We start from the raw sequence: 15,649 nt of genomic DNA on the forward strand, positions 1-15,649 counted from the left end.
CTTCCTGCTGATTGCCATTTGAGTTGTTTCCAAATACCAAACATAAGGATGCTATAAACATTCACATACATATCTTATACTTTTGGTATGTATAATTTTTTTTCTCTTGGGTAATGACTTAAGTGTGGAATTTAAGTTATAGGTTATATAGTATGTATATGCTTATATATAAGAAGCTATCTCATTTTCCTTGGAGACTGACCTCGCCGTTCACACTCTTCCTGAACACACACATATGTATATGTATATGTATATATGTGTGTGTGTGTGTCTGTGTGTGTCTCTGTGTGTGTGTGTGTCTGTATCTGTGTGTTTGTGTGTGTCTGTGTGTGTCTCTGTGTGTGTGTGTGTCTGTGTGTGTCTGTGTGTGTGTCTCTCTGTGTGTGTGTGTGTAGATATATATTATGGATGTTCTGATTTCATGTCCTCAGCAGTTCTTAATCTTGCTTTCCGAATGACTAGCTCTTCTAGTAAGGGTGCTGTGCCATTAGAGAAAATGTCTGCTTGTGTCTTTTTCCTGATTCTCCTGAACTGTTTGTCCTTTTGTTACTACTTGAAAGTGGGGTTCAGCCAGACGTGGCTCACTGCCCTTTTTTAAAATCCCTAAAGTTGAAACACATCTCAGTCCATTTGTTCGTGTATTTAAAAATGTTTATCCTCTAAAATCTTTAGTGTGTGTGTGTGTGTGTGTGTGTGTGTGTGTGTGTGTGTGTGTGCACATGCATGTGATGTGTAAAGGTTAGGGGACAGCCTCAGGCTTTGATCCCTGCCTTCCCCCTTGTCTTAAACATGGTCTCTTAGATGTTTTCTGTTTTATTCACCACGTTATCTGGCCAAAAGCTCCTGGGGATTCTCCTGTCTCTGTCTCCGTCTCCTCAGAGAAGCACTAGAAACACAGACAGATGCTCTACTGCATCCATCCAGATGTTCACAGATTCTTAAGATTCAAGCTCACCTTCATGCTTATGCAGCAAGCACTTTATCCACCAAGTCCTCCCCTCAGCCCTGTCATTTCCTACGACTGCATCTGCACTGATCCAGAACACTAAACACATACATACCACTCGAAGGGAGAGCGCTTTATTCTGACTCATGATCTCGAGGGGGTTCAGTCCATGTTTGGTTGGCCCCGTGTACTTGAGACTATCATAGTGTTTGTGGTGGAGGACATTCTTCACCTTGTGATGGACAAGAATCAACGAGGGGAGAAGAGGATGCAGCGGGCAGGAGGCAGGAGGGGAGAAGAGGTAAGAGACCCTGCTGAAGTTTCCATAACCTCCCAAAACATCCCTGTCACCTGAGGGCAAGTGCATCACACATGAGCCCATGGAAGACATTTCACAGTGTGACTCCATAAACCATAGCACCGATAACTTTATCTTCTCTATGTTTTTAGACTAATCTTCTCAGTTTCTATAAAACTCATATCGGATGTGCTGGACATATAAAACAATGTTAAGAGAGATGGCATTCAAATGCTATTTATTGTGTGAACAGAGTGTGTTCAGCCATGTACACAGGCTCTTTCATTTCTCTCAGCAAGATCTTAAAATGTTCAGCTAAGGTCAAGGGTTTGTCTGTCAAGTTTATTTCTAAGCTTCTTTCTTTTTAAAAGTTCTGGTAAAGATGGACTTTGACAACTGTTGAACTGTTTGCTATTAGACTCCAAAAGACTTTTTTTTTTTAAATTGAGACAGGGTCTCTGTGTGTAGACCTTACTGTTCTGGAACTTACTATGCCATAACGATAAATGAATGGACCGAAAGAGAGGAATAAAGTCTTCTCATGTTGAATGGTATGATTAATATAGAGCACCTTTTCATTTGTTTTTGTTTTCTTCATTGTACCCAAAATGGCACTGGTGTTTCTCTCCTATGGTTTCATATATTTCTTGCTAAATTGATTTCTAGGCATTTTGGTGTCTTTGTATGTAATTGTTGCTCCTGCTGTAGTAAATAAGCATTTTTCTTTTTTAAAAAAATCACACATGTGCAGATTTCAGTATACTAGCTGATCCCACGCCACCTACACGAGTTTCTTTATTGGACGCAGGGACTTTCCAGTTAGTTATCTGAGCTTTCCAGGTCTGTAATCATACCCTCTGCAGACCAGCAATTATCTCCTGATTTCTGATTTCTAAACCTCTAATTTCTTTTGCTTTTCTGACCCTGAATAGTTTCACAATGCCAATAAATTGGAAGTGTTTTAAAGGCAAATATATTCTGAAGTTTCATCGGGGTTTCAAAAACCTAAGAACAAACACAGACTTAATGCTATTTTATTCATTTGATCTAAACATTAGTCTTCATCAGACCTTAATTTTATGCATGTAGTTTTGCTAACGTGTGTGTGTGAATGTGTGTGTGAGTGTGTGTGAATGTGTGTGTGAGTGTGTGTGTGAGTGTGTGTGAATGTGAATGTGTGTGAGTGTATGTGAATGTGAATGTGTGTGAGTGTGAGTGTGTGTGTGAATATGTGTGTGAGTGTGTGAATGTGTGTGTGTGTGAATGTGTGTGTGTGAATGTGTGTGTGAGTGTGTGTGAATGTGTGTGTGAGTGTGTGTGTGTGTGAATGTGTGTGTGAGTGTGTGTGAATGTGTGTGTGAGTGTGTGAATGTGTGTGTGAATGTATGTGAATGTGTGTGTGAGTGTGTGTGTGAGTGTGTGTGAATGTGAATGTGTGTGTGTGAGTGTGTGTGAATGTGTGTATGTGAATGTGTGTGTGAGTGTGTGTGTGTGTGATTCCCTAATCCCGTGCTAACAAAGAATGACAAGAAAGCTTCATTTTGCCCTGAAAGGGACACAGAGAAACGTGTACAGTTTGAATCTCTTATGAGTGACCTACTTAGTTTCATACTGAGCTAGGAAGGGAAAATATGCCATATCATATGTCCTGAGGTCACCACCTCTTCTACCTCGGAAGCCAGCGCCAATCTTTCCACCCTCAAGTGAAGACCTTGCCAGTACTAACCCCCCAAGTGCAGACAGGCTGCCTAGCTGCCCACTGAAAACGCCCATCACTGACTTGGCTGGAGATGCATTAGCTCACAGCCTGAGGTTTCTTCCACACGGCTGCCTTTCATCGCCACCAGCAAAACCACTCCAACGTGCAGGAAGCAGCCCGGAGGGCCGCCCAGATAGATGTATGGACATCTGTATGCGGATTTCACCCAAGCGAACAACACAGTGTCAAGCAGGAGGCCAGAAAAGAATTGAGTGGGAGGCGAGCGTGTAGGGGAGAACTCCAAACCTTTTAAATTTCAAATGCACAGGAGACTCAAAATAAAGTAGTGTGTTAAGCACCAAAGGGGGGGGGGCTGGAGAGATGGCTCAGTGGTTAAGAGTACTGACTGCTCTTCCAGAGGATTCGGGTTCGATTCCCAGCACCTACATGGCAGCTCACAACTGTGTGAAGATCCAGTTGCAAGGGATCTGATACCTTCACACCAATGCACATAAAGTTAAATAAACCATAAAAAATATCTTAAGAAAAGCACCAAAGGGAAAAAGGTTGTTTTTCTTTTGCTTGTTTTCTTCCATAGTCCCTTTTCATTGCCTGTCAAAGCTCATGCACAGGTGCCTATGCCTCCTTGAAATTCAGCCACTGCTTTAACAGGGTGTGTTACACCTGACACGCTCGATACAAGCAGAAGAAACAATTGATGTAGTCAGAAGAAGTGTTTAGAGAATGGTCTTTGGCTCGATAACCACACTTCTCCTGTTTTGCAGCTTTTAAGGCTTGGCACGGCTCTTCCACGATAAATATGATAGTTTTCACCTTAAACAAACGCTTGCTTGTGCAGGAAAAGGAAACGGTGCCCTCAAGCCTATTTCTGTCTCCTTCGCTTTGTCTAAAAAAGGCTAATCAATCAGTACTTCTGTCCGCACTCGGAAAGTTAGTCCTGGCAAGGTCTGCACTTGAGGGTGGAAAGGCTGGGGCTGGCTTCAGAGGCAGAGGAGGTGGTGACACCAGGACATGGGATATGGCATATTTTTCCTTCCTAGTTTGCTGTGAGCCTAAGGAAGCATTCACAGGTTGTCCAGTCTAGCCTTGACTGCATATTCTGAGTTATGGAACCCAATATGGACGCTGCTTGGTTTTGATTGCTTGTTTTTCTCCCTACTCATTGTATGGGCTCAACCTTTCTCTGATCAGTCTTCTCATCTATAAAATAATATCTACAGCACAGACACTCTGTGAGGCCCCCGTGGGCTAGTACTTGTCAGGAGCTTAGAAAAGGAACCAAGCAGGAGGGAGCGCTCCACAGACATGCAGTTTCCCATGGAGTCATGGCTGCTGTCCCAGCTAAAGAAAGAGGACAGCAGATCAGACTCTGTTTAGATGGAAACCTTAACAAATTTCATTCTCAGGAGAAGGCGGCTTAGTCTGTAGGACAGAGCTTGCCTTATAAGTAAGAGGGCTGGCTTCCCCGATATTTGTGCAAAAATGCTGGGTGTTTTGGTACACACTTGTAATCCCAGTGTGAGAAAGAGGGTTATAAAGAAAAATTAAATGTCGATGATTCTCCTTAATGATAACAAAGAACTGGAGGAGGAAAGATGTACACTAGCCCCTTCATAAAAATCATTCGTTTGGCAATAATGCATAATATCATTTATATTATAATATAAGCACATATATTATAACAATGTACACATTTGTTTTTGCTGTCTCTAAAGAATTATTACATTTTATTGTGTGTAATATGTATGCCCATGCACCATGGTGTATGTGTGTGTATATATATGGAGAGAGAGAGGGGGGGAGGTTGGGGGATGATTTTGCCCATGCACCATGGTGTATATATTTATTTATAGAAAGAGGTTGGGGGATGATTTTGCCTATGCACCATGGTGTATATATTTATATATAGAGGGAGGTTGGGGGATGATTTTCAGGAGCGGGGTCTCTCCTCACATCATGTGGGTCCTGGGCATGAAACTCGGATCACCAGGCTTTGGGGCAGGTGCCTTCAGGTGAGCCACCTCTCCAGTCCATCACTAGTGTGTGAAGACCACATGTACTCTTATTGTCTGCTGATTTCCCCCCTTATTTAGCCATTGTCTATTATATACATTAAAGAGTCCCCCTTTGTCTGTTCCTGATTATGAGCCACACCTTGCATCTCCCTTACATTTTTAATAGTGTTTAGAGGAGGAACAGACAGCACCAAATCCCGAATGCCTTTTGTACATAAACACTTACCTTGGAGGAACAGGGAGCCTGGGACACAGTGTATCTGCGCTTGGACTCTGAGTATAGTTGAAGGAGTTCAAGCTATAGACACACAGGAAAGACCCTGAAATCAGAACACACATACGCTTGGCTATTGCATTGCATCCATGTTCCTTGAGAAACCAGAAAAGAAGCCATGGCCACTATACCAAATCAGGAAGGAATTGAAATGCATTACCCAGACTTAGGAAACAGGTGGCCTGTTTCCTGAAAGAACAGGTGTGCCATCTGAGGTGGTCTCAGGGTCTCTTTCCCTCCAAACCCCCAAATTCAATACTCTAAATCATAGGTTTGGCATTGAAATGATTCGAAGGTTATTTGACGATGATTTATTGTAGGAGGTTGAGATTTTTAAGCCAGCTTTGAAAGTATTTTTTAAGATCTCACACTCCACTTTTTTCTTTCAGACAGATAAAGTTCACAATCAAGTTGCCTCAATTTTTTTATTTCCTTTTAAAATTAACATTAAGTCTGAACTGTCAGGCCCAAGTGGTTTTAGTTCAACTTCTGACTCCTTCTGTCAGTGAAAGCACTCAATGACTCTGAAAACTTCATCAAAAAAAAAAAAAACCTCCATGTGGGTGATTTGAACAAGAACCTCAGGGCCCCCTTCTAAGTCTCTAAGGTTGACCTTTTACTGCCATGGGCAATGACCACACCCAGGGGGTTCAAATAAGTGCAGAAAGCCTCAGATGACATTGAATGAGTTCCTGAAGAAACACTCCTGGTCCTCTCTACATGAGAGGCTCCTGAGAGGGGACTAATTCCTACCTTTTCAGAGAAAGTAGCTTCAGGGTAAACTACACTATCTATCTGGGACCCTACAAGTTGCTTCAGGGTAAACTACACTATCTATCTGGGACCCTACAGGTTGCTTCAGGGTAAACTACACTATCTACCTGGGACCCTACAGGTTGCTTCAGGGTAAACTACACTGTCTATCTGGGACCCTACTGGACCCTACAGCTACACAGGGTGATGTGGGGGAAGAGTGGGCCCTCAGCACCTACCATTGATGTCGGCGAAGTGCTGGACCTCTTCTAGGGTGTCCAGCTGCTTCTCAGGACAGCTGGACACACAGAGGGCCGTGGGACCAAGCCACTGGTCTTTGACTTCCAGGTCGCAGGCATTCATGAAGAACACGTGTCTACACATGGAGGAAACAAAGCATGTCTCAGACCACGGAGACCCATTGGTTTAACGGTGGGCTTTGAAAATGTAGCCTGTACCCTCGCAAGGGGGAACGACTAAGGCAAACTTTTGTAGCCAAATGCTCCCGAGTAACTGAACATTATCACACCAACTGGAGGCATCTTGCGAACCATATCCAAGTGTGACAAACCTCTCCTTCTCTAGGTCAAACTGCTCACGGTGTGTTAGAAATGGCCACATAAGCGACTTAACGGAAACCACTCTGAAGTGTTCAAATGTTTCAGAGAAGAGCGGAGCTCAGGGAAGTGATGGAAGCGGGAAGGAAGGAGCTGAGGTTGGAGAATTAAAGCAGCACAAGGGCCAGGAGAGCCAGGGGACCTTCAGCTTCTGGGCCCAGAGCTGGCTGTGGCCATCAGTGGGTCACGTGCTTTTGGTGGCAGCTTGCTGCCCCCGCCCTGCAAACCAAGGCTGATAATATAGGTGGCTAAAGTCACAGGAACTCAGGGGAAGAGCTCCTGGGGTCTGACCATGACGGGGGACACCTAGCGAAGGGGTCTAGAAGTCACTCTCCCTCCACTGACCGTGGGTAGGAGGAAGATTGTACCAGAGAAATGGTAGGATGGATTTCATGCGTGAACAACACGCACAGACTTTATTTTGTTTAAAAATCTAACATAGTGTTAAAATATACATCCAGTTTGCTTCCTTGATTCTTTCCAGCACACAGTTTGGGGCACGAAGCGCACAGATGGGTCTGTGGGACCGTTCCCATCAGCAGCCCGGGGAAACTGTTCCGAGAGACAAGCTCCTCGTTCCTCCTCCTTTCCCAAGCCAGGAAACCACCGGTTCACCTGCCCTCCTGCCCTCTCCCACCCCCAAGCAGAATGCAAAATGCACAGCTGCCTATCTGCTGCTGAGCCCTTGGTGTGGGCACAGTGAACATCTGCTTTAGCTCATGCAGTCCCAGGGGGAGCATTAACAGTCTGGAAAGATAGGCATCATTACCAATGTAAAAAGATTGGCCTCAGATAGGCTAGGGACTCTGCCCCAGGTCACAGAGCTGAGAAATAGCGGAGGCTGAATGTGAACATGGAACTGGCTGACTCTACGACTGCTTGCTCCCTCCCTCGCACGCGCTGCCTCCTTTCCAAATCGGGGAAGTTGCCCACGCTCTTAAACGAATGCGAAGTTTTGGAGTACAGCCCTTCTCTAGGTAGGAGACCTAACTAACTCACAAGACTTACTTTTTGAGAGTCATGTCCTGCCCCGAGAGGGGGGCTCCTTCCACTGGGGAGTTCCTCTTGCCACAGACATTGCCAAAGCTGTCATAGCCGAAGAGGAGTCTTCCCGCTGCTCCAGCCACCACCGAGTAGCCCATGATGAACACCTAGCAAAACCCAGGGGCATACGATGACTGCCTGGCCACAGGGAGGAAACCACAGCCCCTCACATCCCTGCGATGCTGGTGTGAAACCCAAGCAGACAGGAGGAGCCACTACAGCTCCTCAGCCCTTCCTGCCCTTAGCAGCGATTCCATCCATGAAGGTAGGGTCCAGCATGGCAAACTCAGGTGTAGCTGGTGAGCAGGGAGGGCGCCCTGAAGCACACAGACTTTGCCCTCTTTGGCTCTTTCTTCTCTCACCTCCTCTTTGGCTTCTTCGAGAGGTTATCACTCTGTGAATTTTTTTTCAACCAAACTTGACTGGGATAGTTTCATTTTATCCATTCAGCCTGTCTGGGTTGTGGAAGTGCATCGAGATTGTGCTCATATTTTCCCGTGTATATATGTGTGGGGATGGGTATGTTTGCATGTGTGGGTGCCCATGCATGCGTGCATGAAGTCAGAGGACAACTTTGGCTGTTGCTCTGCAGACGGCATCCACTTTGGTCTTTTGAGACACAGTTTGGCTGGCTTGAAACTCATCAAGTAGGTTAGGCTGGCTAGCCAGGAAGTCCTAGGCATCTGTCTTCATCAGGACAAATTCAGAGCCGGGCGGTGGTGGCGCACGCCTTTAATCCCAGCACTCGGGAGGCAGAGGCAGGCAGATCTCTGAGTTCGAGGCCAGCCTGGTCTACAAGAGCTAGTTCCAGGACAGGCTCTAGAAACTACAAGGAAACCCTATCTCGAAAAAACAAACAAACAAAAAAAAGAACAAATTCAGGTCCCCTAACTCGCAATGCCAACACTTGCTACCTGAGCTGTCAGGCATCCCGCCTTTCCTTAAAAAAGGTTTTTTTCATCTTACTTTTTAAAAAGTTTTAGAGAACTCTATCAAGGCTCTATAGTCAACACATATCAACTCACAAGGCTGAAGGTGTTTTTGGGTTATTTGCTTAAAATCCACCAAGTAAAGAACTTACAAGGAAAAAAAAAAAGGAATCTCAGGATTCTGTTTGGCAAGGGCATCTTGCAATCAATGGGTGTTTTTTGTTATTTTGTTGTCATTGTTACTGTTATTCTGTAAATCCACTTTTATAGGAAACGTGGAATATCTGAAACTTCAGCCCAAACCACTGCAGCATCCGTACACGCCTGTTTGTCCAAGGCTTCTTCTCACAATACAAACTCAGATCTACTACATATAGAAAGCCACCTTGCGAGCTTATTGAAGGCCAGAGGCTGTGGGACGCTATCCGCTAACATAAGGGACGGCCACAAGTTCCAAAGTGAAACCGCCTTAAAGCCAGCATACTTCAGAGGTTCTGCATTCATGGTCAGCTTTGAAATACAATAAGAAGCTGAGCAGGTGGTGCACGCCTGAAACCCCAGCTCTCAGGAGTCAGAGGATGGAGGATGGGGGAATTCAAGACCAGCAGCCTTAGTGATAGAATGAGTTCAAGGCCAACCCCTGGCTACGTGAGACCCTGTCTCAAAACAACAACAACAAACAATTGTATTAAATATTCCTCAAGCGCTCAGCGATGCCAGAGACTGTTACTAGAGGGCACAAAGATAAACAAAGCCTGGTGCCTACCCCAAAATTCAGCCCCCAGGATTGTTACTACTGATGGCACTGCCCTTGGCGAGGGTTGGGCAAAGAGGCTTAGGGGAAGTACTTTGCAGCCCCCAAAGGAACAGGACTTATCAACTAAACCCCACGTGAGGGAGGGGACCCTTGTCCCTTCTTACTTCTCAAGTTCCTCTTCAGTTTAGCTAGTGAGATTTTTGGGATGTACAGGTCACCTCTGCTAAGAGTTAGGGTCACCTGGAAGTACACGGAAGCATGGTTCTATGTGCCTAAATGGCCTTGGCATGTCCATCCTCTGTTCTTCTAGCATAGAAAGTGAATCCTGATGTTATCTGTACTTGTGTGCATATGTTTTTGCCTACCTCCCCAGAGCTTTATCTGACAGAAACATGGTATCTTCGAGGTGCCGTGACTTCCTGCATGATGCCTCCCCTGGAAAGTCTGTGGAGAGGCTACGGATTGGGTTTCCTTGAGTTCCCGTCACACCACTAGCCCCGTGAACCATTGCTGCAATGTTTAATTGCACACGAGGACTGGTGGTGAGCAGTGTAGCAGGGCAATGGAGAAATGGACCAAGGAGCTAAACTTTCCCTAGGGGGTCCGAGGCTCTCCCTCCCACTGAAGGAGGGGATCCACATGGCCCAGAAGAGATGTCAAGCAGCCCTGATACCTATCACACAGCTCCATCCGCACAGGAACATTCCCTGGCTTTGTTTTCAGGATTTGTAAGACTCCTACAGAAAAGGCGGAGAGAGACTAACAAGTTTTTAGCCTTCAGTTCTGCCCGAAGCTGTAAATGAGTGCACAACACACTTCCCTTCACCACTCCCGTGGCCTGATTTTCTTTGCTAAGGTGAGGCTGGCGAGCTCCTGGCCTCAGAGCCCAGACTCCAGCAATAGCAGTGTAGGAAGTGTGTGTGTTAGTGGTGCTGTGGCTTCAAATGAAGTCACTCTAAGCTGGGTCTGGGAAGTGGGAGTCTCGAAAGGGAACTAGGAAAGGGCAATGTGGGAGAGGACACTGGACGGTAAGTAGAGGCCAGGCTCGGTCAGAGCTTCTGCCTAGTTTTCTGGTTGTGGGTGTAAGACAAGCACAAGCTGGTGCTCTTTCTATCTGAGGGGACCAGCGCTGCTTGCAAGTCTGGCAACCCCCTCCCCCCACTCCACTGAGGGCAGTGACATCAATAATGATCCTGTCCTACACTTGGTCAGCTGGTATATCCATCACGGGACTCAGAGGTGGAAGAGCGAATGAGCACACACACACACACACACACACACACACATACACCTTGTTCCGCTTTAAATAGGTATCTGTAGCTACAAACTTTGCAGAAGTTGGAAGCAGCCAGCCACCTAGGAAAGAACTCTTAGGACTAAATGCAATAAAGAGAATCCAGGCATACGGAAACCTTTAGATTTATCCTGCGAACAGAGTGTACTTTCTCTGCAGTTTCCAGCTTAGTGCGTGCAATGTCTCAGCCAGCTCATAAATCTTGAGGCCGTGAAGGGCCATCTATGATCTTCTCCCTAGCAGCTGGCTGCCTGAGAGCCAGAGTGGTGAGGATCATTAAATAACATTAACAGCCCAAGGTCAAAGGCAGACACCAGGGAGACAGCTGCTCCCTATATTTACATAAAGTGGGGGAGACCAGCAACCCTTGACAGGGAAGGTAATAAGACTTGGTATACACAGCCTTCGTCAGGCTCCTCGAGGAGAGTTCCAAAGGCTTCAGTAAGAAGAGCAGCAGCAGCAACACCTCTAGGCCCAGCCTTTTACTATGTGTCTAACCAAGTCTAGCTACGCAAAACCAGTGGGAAAATTAAAAACTGAATACATGCCTTCTTTACTCAGGAAGAACAAATGTGGCATTTCAGGGTGAACTCAGTCTTTTCAAAGTAGGAAATTGCTATTAGGTAGATAATATAGGGCACTGTGGGTTAATCATTTACTGGGCAACACATAGTATGCCCTGACCAGGCACAGGTGACTCCATTAGCACAGCCTTTGAAAAAGGTGACTGAGGCTCTAAGACCTAGAGACTCAAGATTCAGCTCCAAGAGGCTCTCAGCATTGGCGTGACAGGGTCTGACGGAGTCCGCCACCAATCACATGTGCCTGAAAGGAGGTTTGCATCAAGTTGGTGAGCACACTAGGCCAAGGACGTGCACACGTGGTCGTTTGTGTTTCTGTATGTACACAGTTAAAAAAAAAAAATCCCTAGGCTTTTCTTGATTTTTCCCTTTGTTAGAAAACAGCAAACGCTGAGGAATATTTGACTGCGGGATACGGTGGGTGTTAACGGAATTCCACTCTGAGAGCTTGGAGAGCAAAGGCATTCACCTCGCCCTCACCAAGAAAAAGACACCGCTGTGAAAGGATTCTCCATTTCCTAATGGAGACCCAAAACATCCCTGTCTACTGCAAGAAGACAGCCTCCTCAGACAGTTTAGGAGCTTGTGAAATCCCAGAACAAGAATTTCCCAACTCCTGGCCATTCTGGGCACAAATTTGTCCTTGCAGCATGAACATTTAAGAGATATTTGCGTCTGGACACACACAAGGGGGCCAAGCAGCCGTACTTACCAAACCAGTCCAAAAGAGAAAGAACAGGACCAGCCACGCCGTATCTGTGCATTTCCTATAAATCTGGGGTCGCCACTCGCGCTGCCCTGGTGTTTTCTCTGCGGAAACCTTCCAGAAGAATGGAGAGTTGAAAAAAAAAAAAAAAAAAAAAAGGAAGAGAAACAGGTGGAATCAACCGAATCCAAACTTTCCAAAGAAGGCTGCTTAAAGTAACTCAACTTTGTCACCTGACTCTTTCTCCTGGGGAGACCTGCAGGGTGGGTGTGAAGTCCTCTGGGTGCCAAATTCAACTGGAGGTAAGGACACCCTTCTCCCCTCTAGTCCCTTGTGTCTTTCTGACCTCGGCCCGATATTTGTGAGTACTGGATCCTCCGAGCCAGGTGTCCTTAAAGGAGCGGTGTCGCGGAGAAGAGACTTGATCCCCAAGGGACATGGAAGGCGGAAGCGTCCTGCCTGTGCAGGTGCCCGCAGAGGCCGTTTCCCTAGGACCCAGGTTGTCCCCCTTACCAAGTACTCGGCGCCCAGGCACTGCATGGTACACTCGGTAGCTAGGTCGGGGATTGGCAGCCGTGGAGGCCGCGGTGCACACCGGACAGAGGTGCAGCGGCCGGCCCAGGTGGTCCAGGCAGGGCGGGCAGGGCGCAGCGCCGCCTAGCGGTAGAGGGCGCTGATTACCCCCCCTCCACTCTCCACCCCGCCCCAGGCCCGCCCTCTCCTCTGTCGCTTTCCTGGGAGCTTGGGTGGCACCCGCACAGTCTGGGCTCCCAGGAAGTGCACCTGACTACTGTGCGCCAGCTGCGGGCTGTCAGCGCCCGGAGTAGGAAGTGAGGCCTCTGGGATCAACCCCCGAGGGCGGGGAGCTTGTAGGGGTGTGTCACACACAGGTAGCCGGCGCTTTCTCTGTGCAGAACCCTCACCAGCTTTTCTGTGACAAGCCTCTAGTTGCGAGTTGTTATCCTTGAGCTATCGATCAAAGGAGGCTGGGGCAGGACCAGCGGTGGTGCTCAGGGAGACCACGCTGTCAAGAGTGTCTACCGTTCCAGCCGCTATTTCTCCAAGGCTGCAGTCTCTGCCCAGAGTCTTTCAGAAGCTTGAGTCTCCGGGACTCAACAAGGACAAAGTCCCCAGAGACCATGGACTGACTTAATCTGGATGTGGGTGGGGGGATGGGGAGGTGGTAGTTCACTTCTCTCTTGCTCTGCCCCATCACCTGACTTTACGGTGGGCATTTGAGTACCCCGGGTGTATACGCGTCCCAGGGTGACAAGAGTTTTCTCTTCTACCCTCGGGTGGGTACAGAAGCGCTGCCGAGGAGAGGAATTAAAAACAACTTCAGAGGACCTTCCTTCTCAATCCCTCTGCCTTCTCATCTCCGGCTCAGCTACTTGCCCCTCCACGCCCTCAGGCTGCTAGCTCCCTGGTCTCCCCAAGGGCGGAAACTGGATTGCAGCACTAAACAGTAAAGCAATAGAAAGGGGAGCAAGTCCAGCTTGTACAGCTCCCGTGCTTCTGTATGTGAGGCCATCCACGGCAGCAGGATGGACCCACCAGGGGCCATCCACACTCTTCAAGAAGATTGGCTCACCCTCCTGAGCAGACACTATCAACTGTCAGCAGCTCCTCAGCTAGTAGGCTAGCCAGTCAGTCTTCCCTCCATATGCCAGGCAGCGTTGACTGGTTTGTTCTTGCGAAGGTTTGGAGCAAGCAACCGCAACTATTCCGAGTTCCTAACTGCCAAGGACCCGGGGTGTTTCAGGAGATATTATTTTGCCCTGGTCCTCCCTGGCCTCTGGTTCTTACGGTCTTCCCTAACTCCTCTTCCGGAATGTTCTCTGAGCCTTGTAGATGTAGTTAGGAGGAGGAGTTGGGGGTGAATATTATCAAAATGTTTTTGCAAGGCCGGGCGGTAGTGCCTGCACACCTTTAACCCCCCACCCCCACCCCCTGCACTTGGGAGGCAGAAGCAGGCGGGATCTCTGTGGGTTTGAGGCCAGCCTGGTCTACAAGAGCTACAAGTTCCAGGATAGGCTCCAAAGCTACAGAGAAACCCTGTCTCGAAAAATAAAAAATAAATAAATAAAATATTTTGCAAGTATGTATAAAAATCTAAAACAGTAATACAAATATATTAAAAAACAATCGGGGATGGGTAAAAGGGAATGACGGTTAACTGATCTCTGGTGTATGAGGTGGAAATCCTTCTAGGCTAAGTATCGTCTTCCCGCTCCTAACTCTCAGGACTTTCCTGAATGCAGGCTTCTCAGAGCGAGTAGCTGGAAGTCCAGGGGACCCTGAGTTCACCTGCCCCAAGCAGACATTCCCCAAGCAGACAGCGTACAACCCCAGAAAGACCACAGTTGAATCACAGCATCGGAAACAAGTTCGCACTGGAACAGATGGACGGAGAGGTTGAAATATACACTACGTGTATATTTATATTTGCAGAGCTGGGTGTGAGAGTCACAACGAGGCAGGAAAAACAATGATGAAACCAGAACCAAAAGTAGGCACGGAGAATTTAACGATTAGAATGAACGCTTCCTGGTACCATTTAGTCACCGTGTGGAATAAGCGGGAGAGGAGGCTTAGCTGGAGATGGCTGAGTGATTGGAGGAGCGGCGGTATTTGCATCATAACCGCTCTCTGGTCTCACACATTTGAATGGCCTGTGGGTGTATGAATGAGCAGACGAAATTCCCTCCTTTCATTCACCAAGTAAGTGCGCCTGTCTCTCAGAAGTCTCTTACTCAAGCTTTGGATGGTACACACCGATCTTGAGAAACCATTTTGTCTTCCTAAGTGCACACTGAGAGTCCTAACAGAAAACTCGAGAAAGTATTGAGAGCAACTGTTTGTGGATCCAGAGACCGGTTCTGAGGGTCGTTAGACCCAGAGATGGTCGCTGGAGAAAACACCCCGTGGCAGACATGTTTTGGCATATCTATACAGTTATTAATGCTGGAAAGTTCAGCATCCTTTCTTATGCCAAGTGTTAGAGAGGGAGAAGTTATTTCCAAGGCACTTGGAAACCCCTCCTTTCCTGTGTCTTCCCCATTAATCAATCCTACCTATAATTTCCTAAATAGACAAAAAAAAAATCTTTGACTCTATATTGAAGGAAAATTAAATGGCAAATGACTCTGAAAGAGGACTCGGGACTAATAACGCCGTCATTTAGCTACGGATGTCCACTGCCGGATCCCATTCGAATCGACGGTCTTGGCAGAGAGGAAGAACCGAAGCACGGGATGCAGAAGTGGCACACGGTTGAGGGCAGGCCTGCCACCTTCCAGTCACACGCCAGCTTCGTGCTCCCCTCAGGCCTGTACTTTTGTTATCCAGTTGGATAAACATCATGGCTGGCGGAGTCCATTTGTTTACTCTGAAATGTGAGACTGCCTTGGCATTTCATGATTGTTGGAAAACAAAGATACCATCTGCTTTGGCTTCTTACCAAATATCTCATAGAGATCGCAGTAATTTTAGTTAATATATGAGAATGTTTCTAGAAAAACAGCTTACATTTGATTTCCTAAAGTTCTATTGCATTTGGCTATATCTCAGCGATCTTTTTCATCGCTGAGATAAACAACGCACACAAACATCAACTTAACAGAGGAAAGGTTTGCTTTGTCTTATGGTTTCAGTCCGTCACGGTCATGAAGAGCCAGCTATGATGACCAGAACACAAAGAGAAAGAATCAGGGCT

The 15,649-nt window shown here is 47.0% G+C and overlaps 1 protein-coding gene across 2 annotated transcripts in view; it reads right to left on the reverse strand.

The window, feature by feature from the left end:
• Window positions 1–12,656, reverse strand: part of Slc44a3 (solute carrier family 44 member 3) — a 66,845-nt gene extending 54,189 nt beyond the window's left edge. For both annotated transcript variants that reach the window (XM_038311323.1, XM_038311322.1), the window contains exons 1-5: window positions 12,448–12,656; window positions 11,941–12,048; window positions 7,632–7,774; window positions 6,246–6,382; window positions 5,206–5,299 (exon numbers count right to left, since the gene is read on the reverse strand). In XM_038311323.1, coding sequence (XP_038167251.1) covers window positions 5,206–5,299; window positions 6,246–6,382; window positions 7,632–7,774; window positions 11,941–12,048; window positions 12,448–12,474 — 509 coding nt within the window. In that variant the 5' untranslated portion in view covers window positions 12,475–12,656. The remainder of the gene's footprint in view (window positions 1–5,205; window positions 5,300–6,245; window positions 6,383–7,631; window positions 7,775–11,940; window positions 12,049–12,447) is intronic.
• Between the last annotated feature and the right edge of the window lie 2,993 nt (window positions 12,657–15,649).

This window comes from Arvicola amphibius, chromosome 14 (genome assembly GCF_903992535.2).
Source record: "Arvicola amphibius chromosome 14, mArvAmp1.2, whole genome shotgun sequence".
Taxonomy (NCBI): Eukaryota; Metazoa; Chordata; class Mammalia; order Rodentia; family Cricetidae; genus Arvicola; species Arvicola amphibius.